The sequence below is a fragment of the Xenopus tropicalis genome, chromosome 9, assembly GCF_000004195.4.
Source record: "Xenopus tropicalis strain Nigerian chromosome 9, UCB_Xtro_10.0, whole genome shotgun sequence".
Taxonomy (NCBI): domain Eukaryota; kingdom Metazoa; phylum Chordata; class Amphibia; order Anura; family Pipidae; genus Xenopus; species Xenopus tropicalis.
The window spans coordinates 4908097-4931667 of NC_030685.2; the positions used below are offsets into that span (position 1 = coordinate 4908097).

The 23571-nt window shown below is 43.2% G+C and overlaps 3 protein-coding genes across 4 annotated transcripts; 1 reads left to right on the plus strand and 2 right to left on the minus strand.

The window, feature by feature from the left end:
• Window positions 1-1567: 1567 nt before the first annotated feature.
• LOC116407578 (histone H3) lies at window positions 1568-2063 on the minus strand. The gene has a single exon (XM_031893095.1). The coding sequence runs from the start codon at window positions 2029-2031 to the stop codon at window positions 1621-1623; it is 411 nt and encodes a 136-aa protein (XP_031748955.1). The 5' UTR covers window positions 2032-2063; the 3' UTR covers window positions 1568-1620.
• Window positions 2064-2858: 795 nt separating this feature from the next.
• Window positions 2859-3632, minus strand: LOC101730903 (histone H1B-like). The gene has a single exon (XM_004919847.3). The coding sequence runs from the start codon at window positions 3582-3584 to the stop codon at window positions 2910-2912; it is 675 nt and encodes a 224-aa protein (XP_004919904.2). The 5' UTR covers window positions 3585-3632; the 3' UTR covers window positions 2859-2909.
• A 5359-nt stretch (window positions 3633-8991) lies between these two features.
• On the plus strand, window positions 8992-18892 carry LOC116407561. Of its 2 annotated transcripts, XM_031893036.1 has the most exons (7): window positions 8992-9281; window positions 9592-9693; window positions 12833-12894; window positions 14052-15081; window positions 15396-15551; window positions 17327-17419; window positions 18314-18892. In XM_031893036.1, the coding sequence occupies exons 4-7, from the start codon at window positions 14077-14079 to the stop codon at window positions 18602-18604; spliced, it is 1545 nt and encodes a 514-aa protein (XP_031748896.1). In that variant the 5' UTR covers window positions 8992-9281; window positions 9592-9693; window positions 12833-12894; window positions 14052-14076; the 3' UTR covers window positions 18605-18892. The 2 variants fall into 2 exon arrangements, with proteins under 2 accessions (XP_031748896.1, XP_031748897.1); XM_031893037.1 differs by lacking the exons at window positions 8992-9281; window positions 9592-9693 and having other exon boundaries at window positions 12562-12894.
• The last annotated feature ends 4679 nt before the right edge of the window (window positions 18893-23571 follow it).

Genomic DNA, 23571 nt, shown 5'->3' on the forward strand with positions numbered 1-23571 from the left:
GCCACCCGCTTATATACACAGGCACAGGACCTGAGCGGGAACTTCAGTGGGGGCGGAGTTTAGAACGCCTGGGAAATTAGGTTCTTGATTGGACAATACAAACATCCCTCTGTATTCTCAAAGCCAATTAATGAAGCACAAGTAAAACCGTTACGAATTTCAAATCGCCCGCCAAAATTATTTCCTCTGACTTGAATCCACTCAGACAAAGTATTGCGATTGTATTGTATTAGTAACATTATTATTAATAGATTTATTAGGATAAAATCGGGCCGTATATAATCTATACTGGGGCACCGAGTCTATTTGGCTACTCCCCCCTATACCGAGCAAAGCGTCACTGCGCTACTCTGTGCGGGAAAGTGACAGTAAGTATAAGGGAGCGGCACCGGGCTGGGACTGATCAGCACAATACGCGCCCCTCCACTTCAGATGCTGCATTTCTGCATAAAACCCCGGAACCCCTTCCGTTCCTATCGCTATTCGGGAATAATTGTAATTTGCACCGTTGGTTTTAGCTCTATTCCGTTTCACTCAATAGGGAAGAGGAAAAAGTCTTCTGACAAATAATCCCTATTGCAGTTCTGTAGCCGTGTGTTACCGACCAATCAGCTCCCAGATCGCTACATATGAGCTGCGGGTTGGGGCAATGTATCGGCCTCAGGCTGTAACCTCCCCGCAGTGTCACAGAGTAACGAACTGTTATTGTTCTATTTCTCCTCAGTAACGTTAGTGCGACTGTCGGGTTTATCACTAAAGACACTAACGACTTTCGAAGAACTGGGGGGAAAATGAGATCAGGTACCGAAATGCCCCTGAATATTGTACTCGCAGCCCAACCTCCCGCCAGAAATAAATGTACCCCCGACAGATTCTTCCCGGTCCCAATGTTACACCCACCGGCTCTACTGTAAAATTCCCCTACAACAAGGAATTCCCGGGTTTGATAGTGACATCAGCCTTTCCTGGGGAACTTGCCAACTCGCTGCAGTTTTCATAAGGAGCTTGGATGAGCCGCTGGCAGGGAGAGGGTTACAGGTTTAGGCGCCTCTGTTAGTTGTGCTATTCACTTAACATGCCACTTGGAGGCGCTGTTACCATACACTGCGGCTTATTGAGCCAATGCCGGACATTTGTACTTTGGGGCTGTGGGAGTTGTTGCAATTTGGACAGAGAGAAGGCTACAATCAAGTGGAAGAAAAATGTATTGACATTGTATAGGTTTCCCCACACAAAGAATAGTTTTATCAGGTAAAAAAAAAAATCAAACACAAAATCAGTGTGGCTTTCTTTGAATTGCACAGGATCCAAAGCGCCATCTTTGCGGCGTTGTCCTCTTCCCTCTTCTGCTCGGTCACTCACCTACTTTCCGTACAGAAATGTATCAGACAAGGCCAGAATGACCGGTGCTCTACACGCTGGGGGGCTAATAACTTAGTAGGATCGTGCCTCACCCCCCTTGCATGGCCGTTAGGAAGAGTAGAAAGGGAAGCGGATTTTTCGGAACAGGAGCACTGGTAGCGCCACGTAGAGATAAAAAAAAGTCTCAGCTCGTTTGATTGGGGATTTGGGGGCTCTGAAAAGAGCCTTTGTGCTGCTGGGAGAGAAGCTGCCGATGATCTAAGCCCTCTCGCCTCGGATCCTGCGGGCCAGCTGGATGTCCTTGGGCATGATGGTGACCCTCTTGGCGTGGATGGCGCACAGGTTGGTGTCCTCAAAGAGACCGACCAGATAAGCCTCGCTGGCCTCCTGCAGAGCCATGACGGCTGAGCTCTGGAAGCGCAGGTCGGTCTTGAAGTCCTGAGCGATCTCCCGGACCAGGCGCTGGAAAGGCAGCTTGCGGATGAGCAGCTCGGTGGATTTCTGGTAGCGGCGGATCTCACGGAGAGCGACTGTGCCGGGCCGGTAACGGTGAGGTTTCTTCACTCCACCGGTGGCCGGAGCGCTCTTCCTGGCTGCTTTGGTTGCCAGCTGCTTGCGGGGAGCTTTCCCTCCTGTAGACTTACGGGCGGTCTGCTTGGTACGGGCCATTCTGTAACACTAACACTGCGGAACAGAGTATCCTGAACCGGCCGCAACCCGGGTTTCTTATAGGCACAAGCTCAAATTGATTGGCTAATTATAAACACGCCCCTGCCTTCCCAGCGAATCCACGTTACTTTATGGAATGCCGCGTAAATGCTTCTGTGTCATTGGCTAATTTAAATGGTCCCGCCTCCCACCTTACGCCCTATTGACTGATAACGGTTGGATTTCAGGCGGCCGCCAAAATATCCCATAGAGTGAAATAGCGAGTCCAATTCAGGTTACCGGGTGGCGCTTCTGTGCGATGTATTTGCAGTTATATTTAGGTACATAGCAGACGTGGGAGCGAGATGTGCACAGTTTAGCCATAAGCCCCCAGTAAAGCTTCTCACTGATACAGGAAATAGAAACCCTTAGCCCGTGAGTGATAGAATGAACCTTGGTGTTTGGGCGACACCTAGTGGTAATTTGGGATTTTTAAACAAACACGGCAGGACATTAGGGAAGTTACAGCGCCCAAATAACCCCGGTCTTTCCCTTTTTGTTGGGGGATAATGAACGTTGTTTTTTCATTCGGACCTGAATGTCACCTCTATAGAAACCGGCATTGTGATTGGCTGAAGTGAGAATCAGCCTCATTCACTCGCCCCGATAGCGACTATACGCAAAGAATAAACCGGTCACATCTGTTGGGGCGAGTATAAACCGGGGTAGAGTTTATGGGAATAGGGCCGGATACTGAGTGTTATGAAACAATAAGAGAATCGGGACCCTTATATTAACCCTATAATTAGCGGATTACACAGGTATCGGCTCTTTAGATGGAGGAGGTGGGGGCTCTGAAAAGAGCCTTTGGGTCAGTGCGCAGGGGCCCCGGGGCCGAATTACTTCTTGGGCGCCGCCTTCTTCGCTTTAGCCGCTTTGGGTTTGGCTGCCTTGGCCTTTGCGGGGCTCTTTGTAGCTTTAGGCTTTGGAGCCTTTTTAGCCGGGCTCTTGGCAGCTTTGGGCTTGGCGGCCTTTTTAGCCGGGCTCTTGGCCACCTTCTTGGGTTTGGCCGCTTTGGGCTTCTTGGGGCTTTTGGCGGCCTTTGCCGGTTTCTCGACCTTCTTGGGGCTCTTTGCTGCTGCCGAGACCTTCTTGGGCTTTTTAGGGGACTTGGGCGCCTTCTTTGCCGCCGCTGGTTTCTTGGCTTTGGGCGCCGCTGGCTTCTTCTTGGCCGCCTTCTCCTTACTCTCCAGCTGCTTCTTGTTCAGCTTGAAGGATCCGGAGGCTCCGCTCCCCTTGACTTGGGTGAGAGTCCCCTTAGTGACCAAGGCCTTGAGAGCCAGCTTGAGGCGGCTGTTGTTCTTCTCCACATCGTAGCCTCCGGCAGCCAGAGCCTTCTTGAGAGCGGCCAGGGACACCCCGCTGCGCTCCTTAGAGGCGGACACGGCTTTCACGATCAGTTCGGCCGCGCTGGGCCCGGCGGGTTTCTTGGCTTTAGCGCCTCCCTTCTTGGGCTGCTTCTTCTTGGCAGCGGCGGGTTCAGCCGGGGGAGGGGCGGGAGCGGTCTCAGACATTCTAAGCGCTAAACTCGCGTACAGTCACAAGTAAGAAATAACTAGAAGTTTTTGTTCGAGCAACTCGGCCTTATATACATTTCCCCTTTGCACCGATTGGTCACTTCTCTAGCCAGACCTCCCTTTCTATTGGGTAAATGTTTATTTCCCCGCCCACTCACTCTCTCCCCTGTAGCCCGGTGTCCGTGTGTTTCCAGAGACGGAATATTGTGCTGTTTCTCTCGGCTCTGAGTATAAATGTGCCCCAGTCTGTATGGGATCAGCTGCCCCAGTAAGTGCCCGGGTCTGTGCCACTAATTCCCATTCTATTGGCTGCATATATTGCCCAGAGCAGCTCCTGGGAACTCAGTCCCGCTCCCCGGAAAGGCTCCGCTTCATTTCTCTCCTTCCCATTTGTGGGAATTGTTGGGGATGAATAGAAATCCTTCCCCTCCCGCTGTTCCCCCAGAGAAATAAGGGGGCCCCGGGTATAATATGGGCAGGTGAGTGAGAGAGGGGGGGCTATAAAGGGAGTGTGGGGGGGTCGGAGTCCCAGGCAAGTAGCACAGTACAGGGAGCCAGTGCTGGGGGAGTTTGGCTGCAGCACTCAGGGACTCTGGGACCCACTGACTTGGTATAAGGTTATTGGCATTCTAGGAGTTCTAATATGGCGTCCTAGTAGCATCTGACTGTCACTAGTGATGGGCGAAATAGCAACAAAATCTGCCCCATGACAACATTGTCCTCTGCATAAAAAAAAAATTGTCAATTGACAATTTATTTTTGACATGCAACATTTTCACGTTTTGTAAATCTTTTCAAAGATTCACAAATTTCAAGCAAATCACTAATTGGCACCCCTCTTGGCTGCAGTAGATATGGTATCTGGATTTCATTGGGTGGAAGTATAAAGTATAAAGATGGAGCAAGTGAAGTTCCCTGTGGTTTGGTGTTTCTTTTGGCAGAAGTTTTAATGCTATTAAATTCCTGTTGGAAGAAGCTGCTGGAGCATATTGGGGCTGATGGTGAGTAAATCGTAGGCAAAGATTCTCTATGTATTTTTACACTTGTGCCTTCAGGGATCATAATGAGCAGAAGACAGGGAAAGAGACAGAAGCAATTTGGGACTGAGCGGCCACTCTCAATACTCAATGCTCCTCCCTCAAACTCTTTATTATCCAAGTCTATTTTTTCTACACTATTCTCTATTCTTCCATCTATCGAGCTTCCTTGTTCCCATAAAGACATAGGGAATAAACAGGAAATAGGCTAAACAGATAGAAGCGCTGACACCTGGGCCCACCGGTAGTTTTCCTGGCATCCTGCTGGGCCAGTCCCACACTGGACACAAGGAAAAGATGCAGGACAATAAGATTTGCCAGGTTTGATGATGGCGGCTGGGTGCTCTGAACCTCAAAGGAGACATATCCTATAAAAATTATGAATGTACCAGGGAATTATAATCCTCTAGACATAGAAGGATTGTGCTTAAAGTTGTGTTTCAGACTGATAGTGTCCTTACCTGCACTGTAAAAAATGATTCTAAGGCGATGTAAAGGAAACACAAAAAAATGTGTATTTTTTACAAATTATAATTTTGTTTAAGTGAAAACTTTAGAGTATTAAGTAAAATCTATATATTTACTTAATTTGGACTTGTAAACATTACACATTCAGCAGTCAAGTAAATGTTACTTATGATTCTTTGACAAATCTGAACGAATCAATAGAGTACTTATGTACCTTTAGAAAATCAAGTAGAATTTAAGATTATTTTAGGTAATCTGACAGGAAGCTGTGAGACAGGAAGCTGTGAGACTGTGACACTGTTGAGCGAGCCCGGGAACCCTTACATCTGGCCACCTGGTATTTTAAGTAAGTTCCCGGCCGGGACTGCAATCTATATTTTTATCTAATCACCCTTTACTTTAGTGGGCTTAACTGAGTTGTTCGAACGATCCGCTTTGGGAAATGAACCGGCCCATGGCTGCAGAAGTGAAATGATAGTCGGCTCTGTTTTTTACAAGTTGTGCTATTGCAGCCAAGTTGCATGAAGGATATTGTCACCTTAAAGGAGAAGGAAAGGCTAAGTCACTTGGGGGTGCCAAAATGTTAGGCACCCCCAAGTGACTTAGATCGCTCACCTCATACCCCGGGCTGGTGCCCCTGTACGGAGAGAACAGCACCAGCCCGGGGTAGCAGCGATTGCTTCCTCCTTCCTGTAGCGCCGCGCGCGCATGCGCAGTAGAGTGAATAGTGGAACTTAAAAAACAAAGTCGGCTTTTTACTCTACTGCGCATGCGCCGGCCGACGGATTTCGCCCGGAGAAGAGAGAGGAATGAGGAAGCGCTTCCTACAGGTACCCCGGGCTGGTGCTGTTTTCTCCTAACAGGGGCACCAGCCCGGGGTACAAGGTAAGCGATCTAAGTCACTTGGGGGTGCTTAACATTTTGGCACCCCCAAGTGACTTAGCCTTTCCTTCTCCTTTAAAGGACATGGCCACGTGTTTCCAGTGGGGCAGTTCGGTATGGCTAGGGTAAAGGGAGTTCACAGTCTTTTTAAATTTGAATCTTGTTGCAAGGATATTGATAGAAATGGCGATTCTGTTGATATGAAATACATACATTTTAAACATAAACTAACTTAGGCTATAAGAACTATCTGGTATTATTGATCTGATTTTAAATTAATTCCATCCATTTTTAAATTTTAACTAATCTATTTATCCATATATTGGCATTAATGAATTATCCTGAACCCTAATTTACTTATTTTTAATGTTTGCACCTTTGGAATGATTAATGGTCAATACACAAGAAGTATTTCTTTTTTTGTATATATATTAATTGTGTAAAATAGAAATAAAGTGTGTATTACTTTTATAAAAAAAAAAAGCTATGGCCCTGTAATTTAATGTGAGCGCCAACTCATTGTGGTTAATTACTGATTGATATAAGGATTAGGTGCGAGGAAGGCAGCTCATTGACCCAAATTATCTGGTTCTAAGGTACTTAACACTTTATGAGGTGGGGAGAAGGGGGGGAAAAAACCCTGCTTTTTCTTTTTTTCCCCCCTCTTTTCTTAATCAGTATTAACAGGGCCAGGACCTATTAGCCGCAATTGGGCCCGCACCCCTGCACCCCCACCCCAGATTCCGGAATTAGTTTAATTGATTTGCGCCTCCCGTGCCACCCCCGTTTATGCTATCAAATGGTGCGATCCAAGCATATATATATTTGATTTGGCGGGCTTACGGCGCACATACAAAATGGCGGATGTCTGCGCATGACGCGCTATCATACTGCATCGCACCGTGGGACACAGCACGTTACCACCAGCTTCCCCGGACCGCCTTCCACACCAGCACCGCTACCACCACCCAGCTGCTCTCCATCCTGTGCGCTGGCAGCGCTTACTCCCTCCCTGGATGCACTCACCGCCTGGCCCTGGCCTGTAGGGATGTAGCGAACCCGCGCAAAAATGTTCGCAAACCCGTTCGCGGACTTTCGGCAAAACTCGCGAATATTCGCGAACTTTGCGAACCCCATAGACTTCAATGGGAAGGCGAACTTTAAAACCTAGAAAAGCTATTTCTGGCCAGAAAACTGATTTTAAAGTTGTTTAAAGGGTGCCACGACCTGGACAGTGGCATGCAGGAGGGGGATCAAGGGCAAAAACTTCTCAGAAAAATACTTGTAAAAAAAACGCCAAAAAAAAGCGCCAAAAAAAAAAACGCCAAAAAAATAACGCAAGAAAAAAAAAAACGCAAGCTATTCCTATGTATATGCATAGGCGATAAAACGCGGTGGAAAAACGTGGCGGGAAAACCAAGGCGAAAAAACGCGGCAAACCCAAAGTGGCGAACATCGGCAAAAGTCCGCGAATTTTCGCGAACGCGAACACCCGATGTTCGCGCGAATTAGTTCGCCGGCGAACAGTTCGCTACATCTCTACTGGCCTGTCCACGTGCTGCACACAACAAGTAGTAAGTCGGAGGGTCACAGTCAGGACTGTGACTCCTCTCTCCTCACCTCTTGCCCCTGGCCTGTCCTCAGACACTCTGCCCTACTTTATTAAATAATTTCATCATATTGAGTATAAAGTCAGTATTGAGTATTGAGTATATAAGTCAGTCATCGGTGTATATTTTTTTTATTGTTTGGTTTTGGGAATTATTGGGATTATAATAGATTATACTGTAATTTCTGGTTAATTACTTTCCTCAAAGCTCCCACCTCCACCTGTTAACTATTGTGCAGTAAATTAGTCGGTTTTTATTTTATTTATTATTTGTGTGTTTTATGCCTTATGTTTGCCTTATATATTAGAATCTTGGTTTCTGCCTTTTTTTCATTTTTCATATATCCATTGTGCATTATTTTTACTGTTAACTGATCGCTCCCTGGCTATGTCTACAGTTATTTTACTGGCAAGTCTGGTGTTAATTGAGTGCTTCCTGGCTATTTCTGCAGTGGTTCACCTTGAGGTTAACTTTTAATGTTATAGAATGGCCTATTCTTAGCAACTTTTTAATTGGTCTTCATTTTTTATTTTTCTGCTTTTAAATTGGGGTCATTAACCCTGACAGTCCATAAATGATTGTTCTGTGAGGCTGTTTCTTTTTATTACTTATTCAGTCCCTTTCATATCCCAGTCTTTCATTCAAACCACTGCCTGGTTGCTAGGTTAAACTGGACCCTAGCAACTTGATGCTGCTGAAATTCCAAACTGGAGAGCTGCTGAATGAAAACCCAAATAATTAAAAAAAACACCAAATGAAGACCAATTGCAAATTGTCTCATAACTTCTACATTATACTAAGTTTATTTAAAAGTGAAGTGCTAAATTCAATTTTTTTAATGATATGTTGGGAGGTATGCTGCCACAATGAGTGTGTGTGAGTGTGTGTGTGTGAGTGTGTGTGAGTGTGAGTGTGTGTGTGTGTGTGTGTGTGTGTGAGTGTGTGTGAGTGTGTGTGTGAGTAAGCTGTTTGTGCAAGATGTGGAGGGCCCACTAAGAGGGGGAAAAAGAGCAGTGAAAAGAACAGAAAGTAAGCAACATTTTGCACTTGCACATTTTATTTATGTTTAATGTGTATGATTCAGTGCCTGTGTCCTATGTGTACATAAAAATGCCCTGTTTCCAGTGCAACAGTGCAATAACTGTTTTTATGATCTGACAGTTTGTTTCTGCTCTGTGGATAATATAATTGGTTGTATAGTACTCACTGAATTAATATGCTGACTGTCACTGTCATGAAAATCAGGAAGGCATTCTTATATTGGCCCCTTAAAGGGATGGTTCACTTTTAAGTTAACTTTTAGCATGTTCTGGAATGGCCAATTTTAAGCAAATTTTAAACTGGTCTTCATAATCCAAAAACTATACAAAATAATTTGCCTTGTTCTTCAGACTTTCCAGCAGCCAAAAAAATATTGCTCTGTGAGGCTACAATTTTATTGTAGTTACTTTTTATTACTAACTACATAATTACAGCACAAAAAATATTAATACCAAAAAGAGTGCCACATTTGCTAAATTCTATAATCTGATGAATATTATGTAATTTTTGATTTACTGCATCTGATATATCTTGTTGTTTTAGATATTCAGTTCTATGTTTCATCTGCTCGTGTCTGGTGTAGATAATAGTGAGTCGGATCTGAACACACACGTTGTCAAGGTTACGCGCCTGGCCAAAGTTAAGTTTACACTAAGGTAATTAACTCATTTTATTTTGCTTTTCCAAAATATTCTGCTTTGTTATTGATTACTTGTGATAGTCTACTGGAAATTAGTGGGCCGCAAAGGCAGTTTGTTTATGGTGTTGCCAAAGAAAATCATCGGATTGCTGTTTCGTTCAGGAACTTTCACTTTTCATCTTATTCTGGGTGCAGCAAATAATGTAAAACAGATTCTTATGTTTAGCCTTGTTTGTTTCATCATCAGATGAAAGTATTGTGAATGTATTTGTAAATGGTATTTTGCAGATTACTAATTACTACTTTTTATGTTTTCTATATTGCAGAATATATTTCTTATGTGGATTCTGTCAGCTGTATTATCTTTGCTACAGACCAGTTGGAAGGGAAACAGAAAAGACAATTAGTTGTGTTCAGTCCTCACTGGGGTACAGTTTATTAATTAACCAAGCTTTTTAGTATGACCGAACTTTGTTTAGTATGTGGCTATGCAAAAAATGTAACTTTACTGCATCTAAAAGATCAGAACTACTAAAACATTACAGACTGAAACACTGGCACAGCACACAAAACCACTCAATTCTTTGTCCATACTCAGATTGTCCGTGTTGCTTCAGGACTTATAGTGGACTGTACTCTCATTTGTCCAGAGATCACAGAGAGTCACTGGATGCAGGGCAGCCTGTCTCTTTTAGGTGTCTAGTTTGTAATTCTGTAAGTCACCATTCAGAAAAACAATACTTTAAGCACCTTCGAGGTCATCTAAAAAAGTATGAAACAGTGACCTGTGTTTTTAATAACTGTGAGTTTAGAACAAATATATATTCAACTTTTGCATCTCATAAAAGCAGGAGGCATACTCCCCACTCACTTGAGCACTTTAAAGGAGACATATCCTATGAAAATGATGAATGTACCAGGGAATTATACTCCTCTAGATATAGAAGGATTGTGCTTAAAAAGTTGTGTTTCAGACTGATTTATTGAGAAATTCCCCCCAAACCCCACTAGCCCCGCCCATCTGTTCCACTTCCTGCTGCCTGAATTCTCTGGATGAGCTGGGGAGCCGGCGGCCCTCCGTACCCTGCACTGTAGGATAGGAACCAATCAGCAGCTAGGCTGACCTGATAGGGAACTGCAGCCTGTCTGTGCTTGTGTGACTGCAGGGCTGTGATTGGCTCTCCCCCTCCTACTGTGCTTCTGGCAGGGACCGTTAGGACACGCCCACTCTCCATTTCACACTAGATAGAGAAGTGAGAGGATCTATAGGGAGCTCCAATAAAGGGGCCATTGTTACAGATAGGGTTAATGTTTAGCCCAAAGGGAAACCAGCACCGGATATTATTCATAATTGCCTACAAAATTAGCCATTTTTCCCATTTATCCAATATGTCTCCTTTAAACCATCTGTCTTTCAAAATTACACCTGCCAGAGGATACAGATTTAAGTGTTGATGAAAGTGATTCATGTGAGCCTGTTGAGGAAGAACACGATTTTGTCAAAATAGTCAACAATAAGTTAGGTTGCCTTTTCATCAAATTAGAAAGCATTTTTAATGTGTCTAATAGGTGCATTGATATAGTTGATGAGTTGCAATTCATATCATCAGCTGCTTTGAGACCAGTTATCAAACAGATAATTGAGACTACTTTGCAAAGGAATAGCTGCAATGTTGATGAATCTGTAGTTTCAGACTTGGTAGAAAATCTTACCTCCCTTAACCCTTTAAATGCAGCTCTTGGGGTGGAGGGTCCTTTCAACACCTCATACAAAAGAGGTAGATTTTTTTAAGGAGCAATTCTGTATTTAACCTGTAGAGTATATACTAGATGAAAAAAGCACATTCCAGTATGTTCCAATTTTGAAAACATTGTTACAGGTATTAGAAAAGAATGTGTTAAAGTGTTAAAGAATGTATATGGTTCTAGGAGTACTTATTAAACCTTTTGTGATGGCTCACATTTTAAAGAAAATAGCTGTTTGTCTGGAGATGATGAAAGAATCTCTCTTATACTCTACGCCTTACCACACCCAATTTAAAAAAAATACTTTTATGTAGATGAAATGGCCATACACAGTAGCCCCCCAATACACAGTGCCCTCAAATACACAGTGCCCCTCAAATACACAGTGCCCCTCAAATACACAGTGCCCCTCAAATACACAGTGCCCCTCAAATACACAGTGCCCCTCAAATACACAGTGCCATTTATTTGGCTGTGCTTTGTAAAGCAAATGATGCAAAGAAGTATGGATTTTCTCAAGTGCTTGAACCATTGTTAACTGATCTGAAGTTTGGAGGAAGATGGTGTTTTTGTGTGCTCTCTTGGAGGATTCATCAAGGGCACTGTTTTCTGTGTGATTGCTGATAATCTTGGGGCCCATGCAGCTGGAGGGTTTCTAGAAAGCTTCTGCGGGTCACATATTTGCAGATTTTGTACTGGGGAACGGTCCCAATTCCAAAAGTCAGAGGTCAGATCTGGTGCATTTTCTCAAAGATCTAAACAAGAGCATGAATTGCATGATGACAAGGCTTGGCAGTTGCTTATGACACTCAAAGATGTTGTTGATCTTGCTCTGTCACCTGCTTTTTCTGATGCAAGCCTTGGTTTTCTCGATAGCAAGATATCTGAGCATCGATACAGGTTTCTTCAACTTTTTCAACAAGAAAAGCTGCTTCCAAAACATCACTTTCTTGGGCACTATCCTCAGGCCATTAGAGATTTTGGCCCCCTTGTGGCATTATGGACTATGAGGTTTGAAGCAAAGCATCACTTTAAAGGAGACATATTGGATAAATGGGAAAAATGGCAAATTTTGTAGGCAATTATGAATAATATCCGGTGCTGGTTTCCCTTTGGGCTAAACATTAACCCTATCTGTAACAATGGCCCCTTTATTGGAGCTCCCTATAGATCCTCTCACTTCTCTGTCCAGTGTGAAATGGAGAGTGGGCGTGTCCTAACGGTCTCTGCCAGAAGCACAGTAGGAGGGGGAGAGCCAATCACAGCCCTGCAGTCACAAAAGCACAGACAGGCTGCAGTTCCCTATCAGGTCAGCCTAGCTGCTGATTGGTTCCTATCCTACAGTGCAGGGTATGGAGGGCCGCCGGCTCCCCAGCTCATCCAGAGAATTCAGCCAGCAGGAAGTGGAACAGATGGGCGGGGCTAGTGGGGTTTGGGGGAATTTCTCAATAAATCAGTTAGAAACACAACTTTAAGCACAATCCTTCTATATCTAGAGGAGTATAATTCCCTGGTACATTCATCATTTTTATAGGATATGTCTCCTTTAAGAGGGTTCTTCGGCAAACTGGGTGCTTCAGGAATGTTTTGCTGTCTCTGGCAAGGAAGCATCAATCCATGATTGCGTTCCATTTGTATGACTCTGATCATGAAAAGCCTGCCATTTCTGTGACTTCAATGAAAAAAGTGCCACTGGAAGTGCTAGATTGTTTAAACTGCAGAGTGCTTGGTACAATGAACATCTTAGGTGTTTTACTTTAGAAGCCACATGTAATATTCAAATCCTTCAAGCCCAGCTAACAGATCTTTATCCATTGGCAGCTTACACAGTGGCAGTACAGCAGATGGTGTCACTGAAGCACTTCATTTGCATTGACTAAGAGGTAATGTACCTAATTTATAATACATTTCTGTTCATTTTTACAAAAAATCGGTCATGGTTATTTTTTAGATAATAGTAATGTAAAGCAGTGTAGATATAATTGTGTGTGTAAACTACATTTTGTTAGCTTTTTCACAATGTAAAATGCCCTTATTTGTAAGCTACTGTATACTCAAGTGTAAGCAGAGTTTTTCAGCACAAAAAATGTGCTTAAAAAGTAACCCTTGGATTATACTCAAGTCTGGTCTATAGGCATGGGCAGCTACATGTTACCTTCTGGCCTAGCAACTGGATCCTGTCTGGCACGATGTGCAGAGTTAACACGCACCCCCCCCCCCCCAACGGACGTACCTGCACGTACGTACGTCCATTGGGGGGGGCCAAGGAGCTCATTAACTCTGTACATCGTGCCAGACAGGATCCAGTTGCTAGGCCAGAAGGTAACATGTAGCTGCCCATGCCTATAGACCAGCAGTTGTGACTGGATGGCCAAGCATTTATAAACTTAAAAACTATTTTTCCCTTGTTTGTTCTGTGTGGCCTATTTTAGTTGGCCTATTTACCGAAAACCTGTGACAGTGAATAAGGGAACTTTATTACCTGCGTCACCTTGAGCAAGTTGTTATGATGGGGAGAATGTTTATTTTTATGGAAAGGTCAGGCACTGGTTCTGATGGACTAAATTATTTAGAATCATTATTTGATTCACTGGTGATAAAGGGAGCAGTCACATGGGTGTATCCAGCGGCCACTCAAGAACTAGTTGTTGACTATGGTGAATGTTCTAGGTGTTATATAGTTCTATGGCTAAAATAACAAAAGGCTAGTGGGAAGTGTCCTAGGCAAGATCCCCATTGAGTCATCCTCCAGTAGGCCAGTCTGTCCTAAAGTTTTCTGTTTATCTGTTATTTATTTGATTATTGAAACTTAACAGTAGCTGCTGCATTTCCCACCCTAGGCTTATACTCGAGTCAATAAGTTGTTCCAGTTTTCTTAGGTAAAATTAGGTACCTCGGCTTATACTCGACTATTTACGGTACTTTGGGCAAAAGGGTGTAATTATGTTTGTATATGAAAGAGAATAAACGTGTGCAAGTGTGTGTGAACATGTGAGAGAGCGAGACTAGGCTAATACCCATTCTTTATTTTTTTTTTTAGTTTAAGGTTGTGAAAAACATCAACAATGTCTTCACCTTGCCCAGCTATGCTACGAGTTATACTTGGAGAGCATGATATACAAAAATTGTTACTTCCATCTGGGATTCCAAACACAGTTGATGATCTTCTATCAGTTATAAAACAAAGTTTTCAGTTGGATGGACATTTGAGACTCATGTACATGGACACTGATTTTGGTCAGTTTTTCACCCTGAACTCTGTTGAAGACCTTAAAGACAAAGACTCAATTAAGGTTGTTCAAGTAGAAGAGCCATCTGTCATTCTGACATTGTCACCTGTTTCAACAGATTTTGAACAGTTTTCTACAGATACCCAAGCCTCAGACAGTTCCAGGGACACAGTGATGTTGCCACCATGTCAGGGTCGCTTAGAAAAGTGGCCAGACAGATTTGAAGTTCCCCAGTTTACTTTTGATGTAGAAAGAATTCTTCAAGCTGGAAATCACGCATTTTTTGAAGATGGTACTCTCCTTCATAATCAAGGTGTTAAATCTGACATCATGCAAAAGCTTGCTGAATCTATATTTAAATACACAGCATATCCCACAAATCTCCAGATTCTGTCAGTTGTAGAGGCTTTGATAGAGAAGTTCCCATGCCTGAAGGAACCAGGAAGTTTTTCGGGAATGTATGGCTGGCAACAAAGTCTTAAGTACAAAATGGGTAACTTTCGTTCCAAGTTAAGAAACCAGAAGCTAGACTTCCCAGAGCTTGAAGTAAACTCCCTCAAAACAAAGCAGCCAAATGATAGAGTTCCTAGCAAAAATGTCAAGAAACCAAAAAAGGCTGAACTAAACTATCTTCCTCCACACCCACATGGGGAATCCTTTGAGAGTTTAGAAAATGAGCAGAAAGCACTGCTGGATGAAGTCAAAAAGAAGAACAATCAGAGAGTCATCGTGGAGAAAATGTCTAAAACATTCTCATACAGGAGACATGAAGTTGTCAACCTCACTCCACCAATTAAAGATTTACAGCAGAGGTGGCCTGCTTTATTCACTGAAGCTCAGGCAAGTTAATCCAATTACAATATTATAGTTATTATAGATCTTTTAGCAAGGTGTAAACACTGGTCTATAGAAGCACTTCCAGTTTAATTTTTGCTTTTATTTCACTCGTATAATTGTCTTAAAGATGTTAAACAATTCAATTCTAAATGTTCTGTTAATTGTGTTTTGTTCTAAAGTTTGTGTATGTTTCTAGACATCCTGTAAAATGGCTTATATTCTGGAAAGTTATCTTGATAAATTTTTGGTGTTCATAAAGGATGTTGCATTTTTTTGGTGATTATCTACCAAAGTTACTAATTTTAACTCTTTTACAGATAAAGCAGGAATTCAGAATAATTACTGCTGTTGCCCTTGAAGAAACATTTATGTCCAAACTAGACGGTTACACGCCAAAACTTTTGGAGCTTACGAACGCTAAGGGAGGTGTTGCCCGGCTCAAGATGAAGCCTGTACTTGATGTATTGCTTCAGGTATGTGCCTGTATAAACCAGATTGTTTTAAATTGATTTTGTATAGGCTGCAATAGTTTTATGTATCATTTTGCAAATCTAGTGCTTATTTGTGCTGTTAAAGGAGACATATCCTATGAAAATTATGAATGTACCAGGGAATTATACTCCTCTAGATATAGAAGGATTGGGCTTAAAAAGTTGTATTTCAGACTGATTTATTGAGAAATTCCACAAAAACCCCACTAGCCCCGCCCATCTGTTCCACTTCCTGCTGGCTGAATTCTCTGGATGAGCTGGGGAGCCGGCGGCCCTCCGTATCCTGCACTGTAGGATAGGAACCAATCAGCAGCTAGGCTGACCTGATAGGGAACTGAAGCCTGTCTGTGCTTGTGTGAGTGCAGGGCTGTGATTGGCTCTCCCCCTCCTACTGTGCTTCTGGCAGGGACCGTTAGGACACGCCCATTCTCCATTTCACACTGGACGGAGAAGTGAGAGGATCTATAGGGAGCTCCAATAAAGGGGCCATTTTTACAGAGAGAATTCATTTTTAGCACAAAGGGAAACCAGCACCGGATATTATTCATAATTGCCTACAAAATTAGCGTTGCCCCCCATTTATCCAATATGTCTCCTTTAAGCAGTTTTGAGCTCAGTCAAGACATTGTCAAACATATATTTTTGTCTTTTTGGAATATCAGGTCAAAGCACTGATTTATTTAGAAAACTAAACATGATGCGCTACTTGCCGCAAAATGCCAAATGCTTTTCAGTAGAGATGTAGCGAACTGTTTGCCGGAGAACTAATTCGCACGAAAATCGGGTGTTCGCAAGTTCGCGAACTTTTAGCGAAGTTCGCAATTTTGGGTTCGCCTTAGCTGGAGCCAAATTTTGACCTCTCACCCCAGAGCCAGCAGTTACATGGCAGCCAATCAGGCAGCTCTCCCTCCTGGACCACCCCCGGACCACTCCCTTCCATATATAAACCGAAGCCCAGCAGCCATTTTACATTCTGCCTGTGTGTGCTTGATGAGTTAGCATAGGGAGAGAGTTGTGCAGGGATTTGAGGGAGAGTTTAGGGAGCTTTGCTGACTAGTGATCTACTTTCTACTGCTCTGTATGTAGCTGCTGGGGACAGCTGTCCTGCTGATCTCATCTGCTGTAACCCAATAGTCCTTGTAAAAGCAGTTTATTACACAAGTTTAGAAATGTAGTGTGATTTCTGTCCTTTACAGCACAAAACGCAACACTGTGTCAACAAAGTATTTTTCAGAGAAATTTTTGCCCTTGATCCCCCTCCTGCATGTCACTGTCCAGGTCGTGGCACCCTTTAAACAACTTTAAAATCAGTTTTCTGGCCAGAAATGGCTTTTCTAGGTTTTAAAGTTCGCCTTCCCATTGAAGTCTATGGGGTTCACAAAGTTCGCACTTTTTGGTAGAAGTTCGCGAACTTTTTTTGTGAGGTTCGCTACATCTCTACTTTTCAGCCTGACAATCTTTTAGGAGTAGGGAATGGTGTCCTTAGCTCAGTGTTCGCTTCTCGCTCTCTTCTTTCCTTGGGGAAACAATGTTCTTTTGTCTTCTCACCTTCCTACAGGTCACAACCCCTGTTAGTTAAAATCAACATTGTGTTCCTGTCTCCTGGACTCTTACTTAGTAAAATTTTTTTCAAAACTGTTTAAAATTTCAGAAAATTCATAGGTTGTTTGGACACATTTTTTTTTGTTTTGTAACTAATGTATTTGAAGTTCATAGTTCAATCTTTCAGTATTGTTTAATACAAAATTTCCTAACAGGATGACAGGATCGAGACGAGACGAGATGCAGTAATCCGCAGTCTAATTGTGTATCTCGGAGAAGTGGCAGATAACCTATTCAAAGACAGCAAAGTAAGTCCCAGACATGATAGTTTACTCCAAATTTGCTGTTCATTTACTCACCCTCCGGCCAAAGGTGGAGGGTGACTTTTTTGTTTGGGGAGGTTAAAGATGGCCCATACACAGACTGACCTACAGCTAATGTGACACTTAGTGGACTCGCTGATGGTGTAAAAAATGAAACTCCCAACTACCTCTTATGGTTCCCACTGACTGGGTGGGAGAGCTGTTTTACCCTAAAATGCTTAGGATGTAAAAGTATTCATACGCGCACTTCTGTGAGGGGATCTTCATCCACTTGTGTTTGGGATCAGTTAGCTTAAAGGGGTAGGTCACCTTTATATTAATTTTTAATATAATGTAGACATTTATATTCTGAGACAATTTGCAATTGGTCCTCTTTTTTATTTTTAATAGTTTTTCAGTTATTTAGCTTTTTGTTCAGCAGCTCTCCATTTGGTATTTCAGCAGCTATCTGGTTGCTAGGGTTTAAGTTATCCTAGCAAGCAGGTAGTGGTTTAAACAACAAATGGGAATATGTATATTTAAGCGGTCTGCATGGAAAAATAAGGAACAATAATAAAATTGGAGCCTCACAGAGCAATACTTTTTGGCTGCTGGGGTTAGTGACCCCCATTTGAAAGCTGGAAAGAGGCAAATTATTCAAGAACTATAAAAAAATTAATTAGGAAGACCAATCTCACTCTATATCATACTAAACGTTAACTTAAAAGTGAACCTCCCCTTTTAAATGTGTTTTGGTTAGCTTTATAGAGAGAGGCAGTGGGTACTGATATCCCAGGCACATAACAGTGAAACGCAGTCTGTAATTCGTAATTCTGTAATTCCAGTCTTGAATTTAACTTTTTAAAATTTTTCTTTTTTCCCCTCATCTAATTTATATAGGATGGCAATCAAGAAGACTTCAGTAATGATGTCATGAGAATTCTTGTCCATGGAAATGGAGATGAAGAGCCAGACGTGTCCATTGTTCTAGAAGGAAACAAGGTCCTAACAAAATGTGAAAATACTGCCAAAGCTTGTGCTCTTCTGATGGGACTGATTTATGCCTTAAATCTACAGTATCCATCAAGTCTGAAATACACTTTCGAGGTTTTTCAGAAACTCATTCTGGATCTTGATGGACTTAAGCTTTCTCATAAAGTACGGTCTTTGAAAACCAAGCTGCACACTTGAAATATTTTTGTTCTCAGAAAACTCATAGGCCATAATCTGTCTTGTTTACCCAAGTTTGTTTAAACATTGTAACATTGTGTGAAAATATATACCCTGAAACATGCTGAATGATTGTTGCTTATACCATTTACATTTGTACTGGTTTCTTGTACATTTTATATTTATTAGAACAGTTTTTCAATTTTGAAAAAGAGCACTTGGCCATGGACTTGCTGCATTTACTTGAAAGACAGGATTTATTTGTAAAAGCAGTCTGTTAATATTTGGTCTAATACTTACTCAAATTAAAGGAACAGTAACAACAAAAAATGAAAGTGTATAAAAGTAACTGAAATATAATGTGCTGCTGCCCTGCACTGGTAAAAGTTGTGTGTTTACTTCAGAAAGTCTATTATAATTTATATAAATAAGCTGCTGTGTAGCCATGGAGGCAGCCATTCAAAGGAGAAAAGGCACAGGCACATAGCAGATAACGGATAAACACTATTGTATTCTACAGAGCTTATCTGTTATCTGCTATGTAACCTGTGCCTTTTCTCCTTTTTTCCAGCTTGAACGGCTGCCCCCGGGGCTACACAGCGGGGTATTTATATAAACTATAGTAGGGTTTCTGTAGCAAACACCCCAGCTGTACCAGTGCAGGAATGGCTGCCCCCGGGGCTACACAGCGGGGTATTTATATAAACTATAGTAGGGTTTCTGTAGCAAACACCCCAGCTGTACCAGTGCAGGAACGGCTGCCCCCGGGGCTACACAGCGGGGTATTTATATAAACTATAGTAGGGTTTCTGTAGCAAACACCCCAGCTGTACCAGTGCAGGAATGGCTGCCCCCGGGGCTACACAGCGGGGTATTTATATAAACTATAGTAGGGTTTCTGTAGCAAACACCCCAGCTGTACCAGTGCAGGAACGGCTGCCCCCGGGGCTACACAGCGGGGTATTTATATAAACTATAGTAGGGTTTCTGTAGCAAACACCCCAGCTGTACCAGTGCAGGAATGGCTGCCCCCGGGGCTACACAGCGGGGTATTTATATAAACTATAGTAGGGTTTCTGTAGCAAACACCCCAGCTGTACCAGTGCAGGAATGGCTGCCCCCGGGGCTACACAGCGGGGTATTTATATAAACTATAGTAGGGTTTCTGTAGCAAACACCCCAGCTGTACCAGTGCAGGAATGGCTGCCCCTGGGGCTACACAGCGGGGTATTTATATAAACTATAGTAGGGTTTCTGTAGCAAACACCCCAGCTGTACCAGTGCAGGAATGGCTGCCCCCGGGGCTACACAGCGGGGTATTTATATAAACTATAGTAGGGTTTCTGTAGCAAACACCCCAGCTGTACCAGTGCAGGAACGGCTGCCCCCGGGGCTACACAGCGGGGTATTTATATAAACTATAGTAGGGTTTCTGTAGCAAACACCCCAGCTGTACCAGTGCAGGAATGGCTGCCCCCGGGGCTACACAGCGGGGTATTTATATAAACTATAGTAGGGTTTCTGTAGCAAACACCCCAGCTGTACCAGTGCAGGAATGGCTGCCCCCGGGGCTACACAGCGGGGTATTTATATAAACTATAGTAGGGTTTCTGTAGCAAACACCCCAGCTGTACCAGTGCAGGAACGGCTGCCCCCGGGGCTACACAGCGGGGTATTTATATAAACTATAGTAGGGTTTCTGTAGCAAACACCCCAGCTGTACCGGTGCAGGAATGGCTGCCCCCGGGGCTACACAGCGGGGTATTTATATAAACTATAGTAGGGTTTCTGTAGCAAACACCCCAGCTGTACCGGTGCAGGAATGGCTGCCCCTGGGGCTACACAGCGGGGTATTTATATAAACTATAGTAGGGTTTCTGTAGCAAACACCCCAGCTGTACCAGTGCAGGAATGGCTGCCCCCGGGGCTACACAGCGGGGTATTTATATAAACTATAGTAGGGTTTCTGTAGCAAACACCCCAGCTGTACCAGTGCAGGAATGGCTGCCCCTGGGGCTACACAGCGGGGTATTTATATAAACTATAGTAGGGTTTCTGTAGCAAACACCCCAGCTGTACCGGTGCAGGAACGGCTGCCCCCGGGGCTACACAGCGGGGTATTTATATAAACTATAGTAGGGTTTCTGTAGCAAACACCCCAGCTGTACCAGTGCAGGAATGGCTGCCCCCGGGGCTACACAGCGGGGTATTTATATAAACTATAGTAGGGTTTCTGTAGCAAACACCCCGGCTGTACCAGTGCAGGAACGGCTGCCCCCGGGGCTACACAGCGGGGTATTTATATAAACTATAGTAGGGTTTCTGTAGCAAACACCCCAGCTGTACCAGTGCAGGAATGGCTGCCCCCGGGGCTATACAGCGGGGTATTTATATAAACTATAGTAGGGTTTCTGTAGCAAACACCCCAGCTGTACCAGTGCAGGAATGGCTGCCCCCGGGGCTACACAGCGGGGTATTTATATAAACTATAGTAGGGTTTCTGTAGCAAACACCCCAGCTGTACCAGTGCAGGAATGGCTGCCCCCGGGGCTACACAGCGGGGTATTTATATAAACTATAGTAGTGTTACTGTAGCAAACACCCCAGCTGTACCAGTGCAGGGCAACAGTGCATTATATTTTTATTACTTTAAAGCTTTTATTTTTTTGTGTTACTGTTCCTTTAAGAGTCTGTCCAGTCTTTGTGTAAGTTAAGAAGGCTTGAATAAGCAAAAGTTTTATAATCAAAAATGTCATTGCACTTTACTGCTGCTTGAGCTATTTAAATATTAAGCATTGATCTTGTTTATATATGGGCATGTTAATTCCTTTAAATGAAGCTCTTAATAAATGTACAATCGAGTTTTTTTTGCCACAGTACTATTTTGTCTCATTTTATTTCGGACTCATTTTATTTTTTTAAAATAATTAACATTGACTAAATTAAACAATTAAAATTTACTTAAAACATCAACTAATTACAACAGATCATTAAGTAAATACTACTTAACATAGTTTAAATAGGCCATGGTATATGTAAGTATTTACTTTGTTAGTTTTACTCAACTTCTTAAGTAAATTTTACTAAATTTTCACAAGTGTAAAATTTAACTTGAAAAACCTTAGTGCAAAAACTTGCAAAATAAAAATTAAGTAAATTTAACACGTTGTTTTTTACAGTGTGGCTAACACATCTCCCCAAAGTTTGCCCAGGAGCAATAACCCACATCAGCCAATCGGGTGTTTCAGATGTAATCCGTAATTGCCCCCTGCTGACTGATTCCTATAGGTCAGTGCTGTCCAATGTGGCTCCTGGGCTACCAGTAGTGATGAGCACATTTTTTTGCCAGGCATAGATTAGCAGGGAATTCCTGCATTTTGTCATTGGTTAATTGTTTCACTAAACTTAAATTTTTCTCCATTTTGCAAATTTTTCCATAGTTTCACTAATTTTCCAGTGAAGCGAAACAGGACAGATTTGCCCATCACTAGCTCCCAGTTGGCCAGTCCTTCTGTGGGTCCTTAAAGGAGACATATTGGATAAATGGGAAACCCCTAACCCTGTAGGCAATTATGAATAATATCCGGTGCTGGTTTCCCTTTGGGCTAAACATTAACCCTATCTGTAACAATGGCCCCTTTATTGGAGCTCCCTATAGATCCTCTCAGGTCCCTGTCTGGGTTTCACATGAGGGGTGGGCGTGTCCTAACGGTCCCTGCCAGAAGCACAGTAGGAGGGGGAGAGCCAATCACAGCCCTGCACTCACACAAGCACAGACAGGCTTCAGTTCCCTATCAGGTCAGCCTAGCTGCTGATTGGTTCCTATCCTACAGTGCAGGGTACGGAGGGCCGCCGGCTCCCCAGCTCATCCAGAGAATTCAGCCAGCAGGAAGTGGCACAGATGGGCGGGGCTAGTGGGGTTTGGGGGAATTTCTCAATAAATCAGTCAGAAACACAACTTTAAGCACAATCCTTCTATATCTAGAGGAGTATAATTCCCTGGTACATTCATCATTTTTATAGGATATGTCTCCTTTAAACCTGTGGTAAATAGAGATGTAGCAAACTGTTTGCCGGCAACTAATTCGCGCGAACATCGGTTGTTCTCAAGTTCGCGAACTTTCGGCGATGTTCGCAATATTGGGTTCGCCTTCGCCACACGTGGCGTTTTTCCGCTGTGTATTTTCTGGGCCTAAAATCGCCGCACAAGCCACACATGGTGTTTTTCAGCCTAGTACTGGTGGCCTAAGCAAATCCCGTTTCCATGGTGCTAATAGTGCAAAATAGCAAAAAACGCTGCGTATTTCCGCTAGGTCTGCCAGCTGCCTTTGTGTATACATAGGAATAGCTTGCTGTGCAAATACTGGCGTATTTCGGCCAACGCTTGAAAAATCCGTGCTAAGGTGTTTTCTAGCGTATTTCCGCATTGTGTGGTTTGCTTCGAGTATTTTCAAGTTATTTCTATGGATGATGATATCGGGCGTTTTTCAGCCGCTGAGAGAATTAGAAAATACGCAGTGTAAAAACGCCACGTGTGGCATCAGCCCTCCTTGTAATTTTTCAGAGAAATTTTTGCTTGATCCCCCTCCTGCATGTCACTGCCCAGGTCGTGGCACCCTTTAAACAGCTTTAAAATCAGTTTTCTGGCCAGAAATGGCTTTTCTAGGTTTTAAAGTTCCCCTTCCCATTGAAGTCTATGGGGTTCGCAAAGTTCGCAAATATTCACACTTTTTGGCGAAAGTTCGCGAACGGGTTTGCAAACTTTTTTGTGAGGTTCGCTACATCTCTAGTGGCAAATAGTGTTTCCTCTGCAAAATGATGATGGAGCTTGTGTACTAAAAGGAGCCCAATCAGGAGGAACAAACTGAGCTCCTTAGAGATGAAAGAAAAGGAACAATAAAGCTAAAGGGGGGGGGGGGGGGGGGGGCATTAGGGTGGGAGCAGGTTTCTTTAGTTCGGCCAGACAGCCATTTGCCATTTGGTATCAG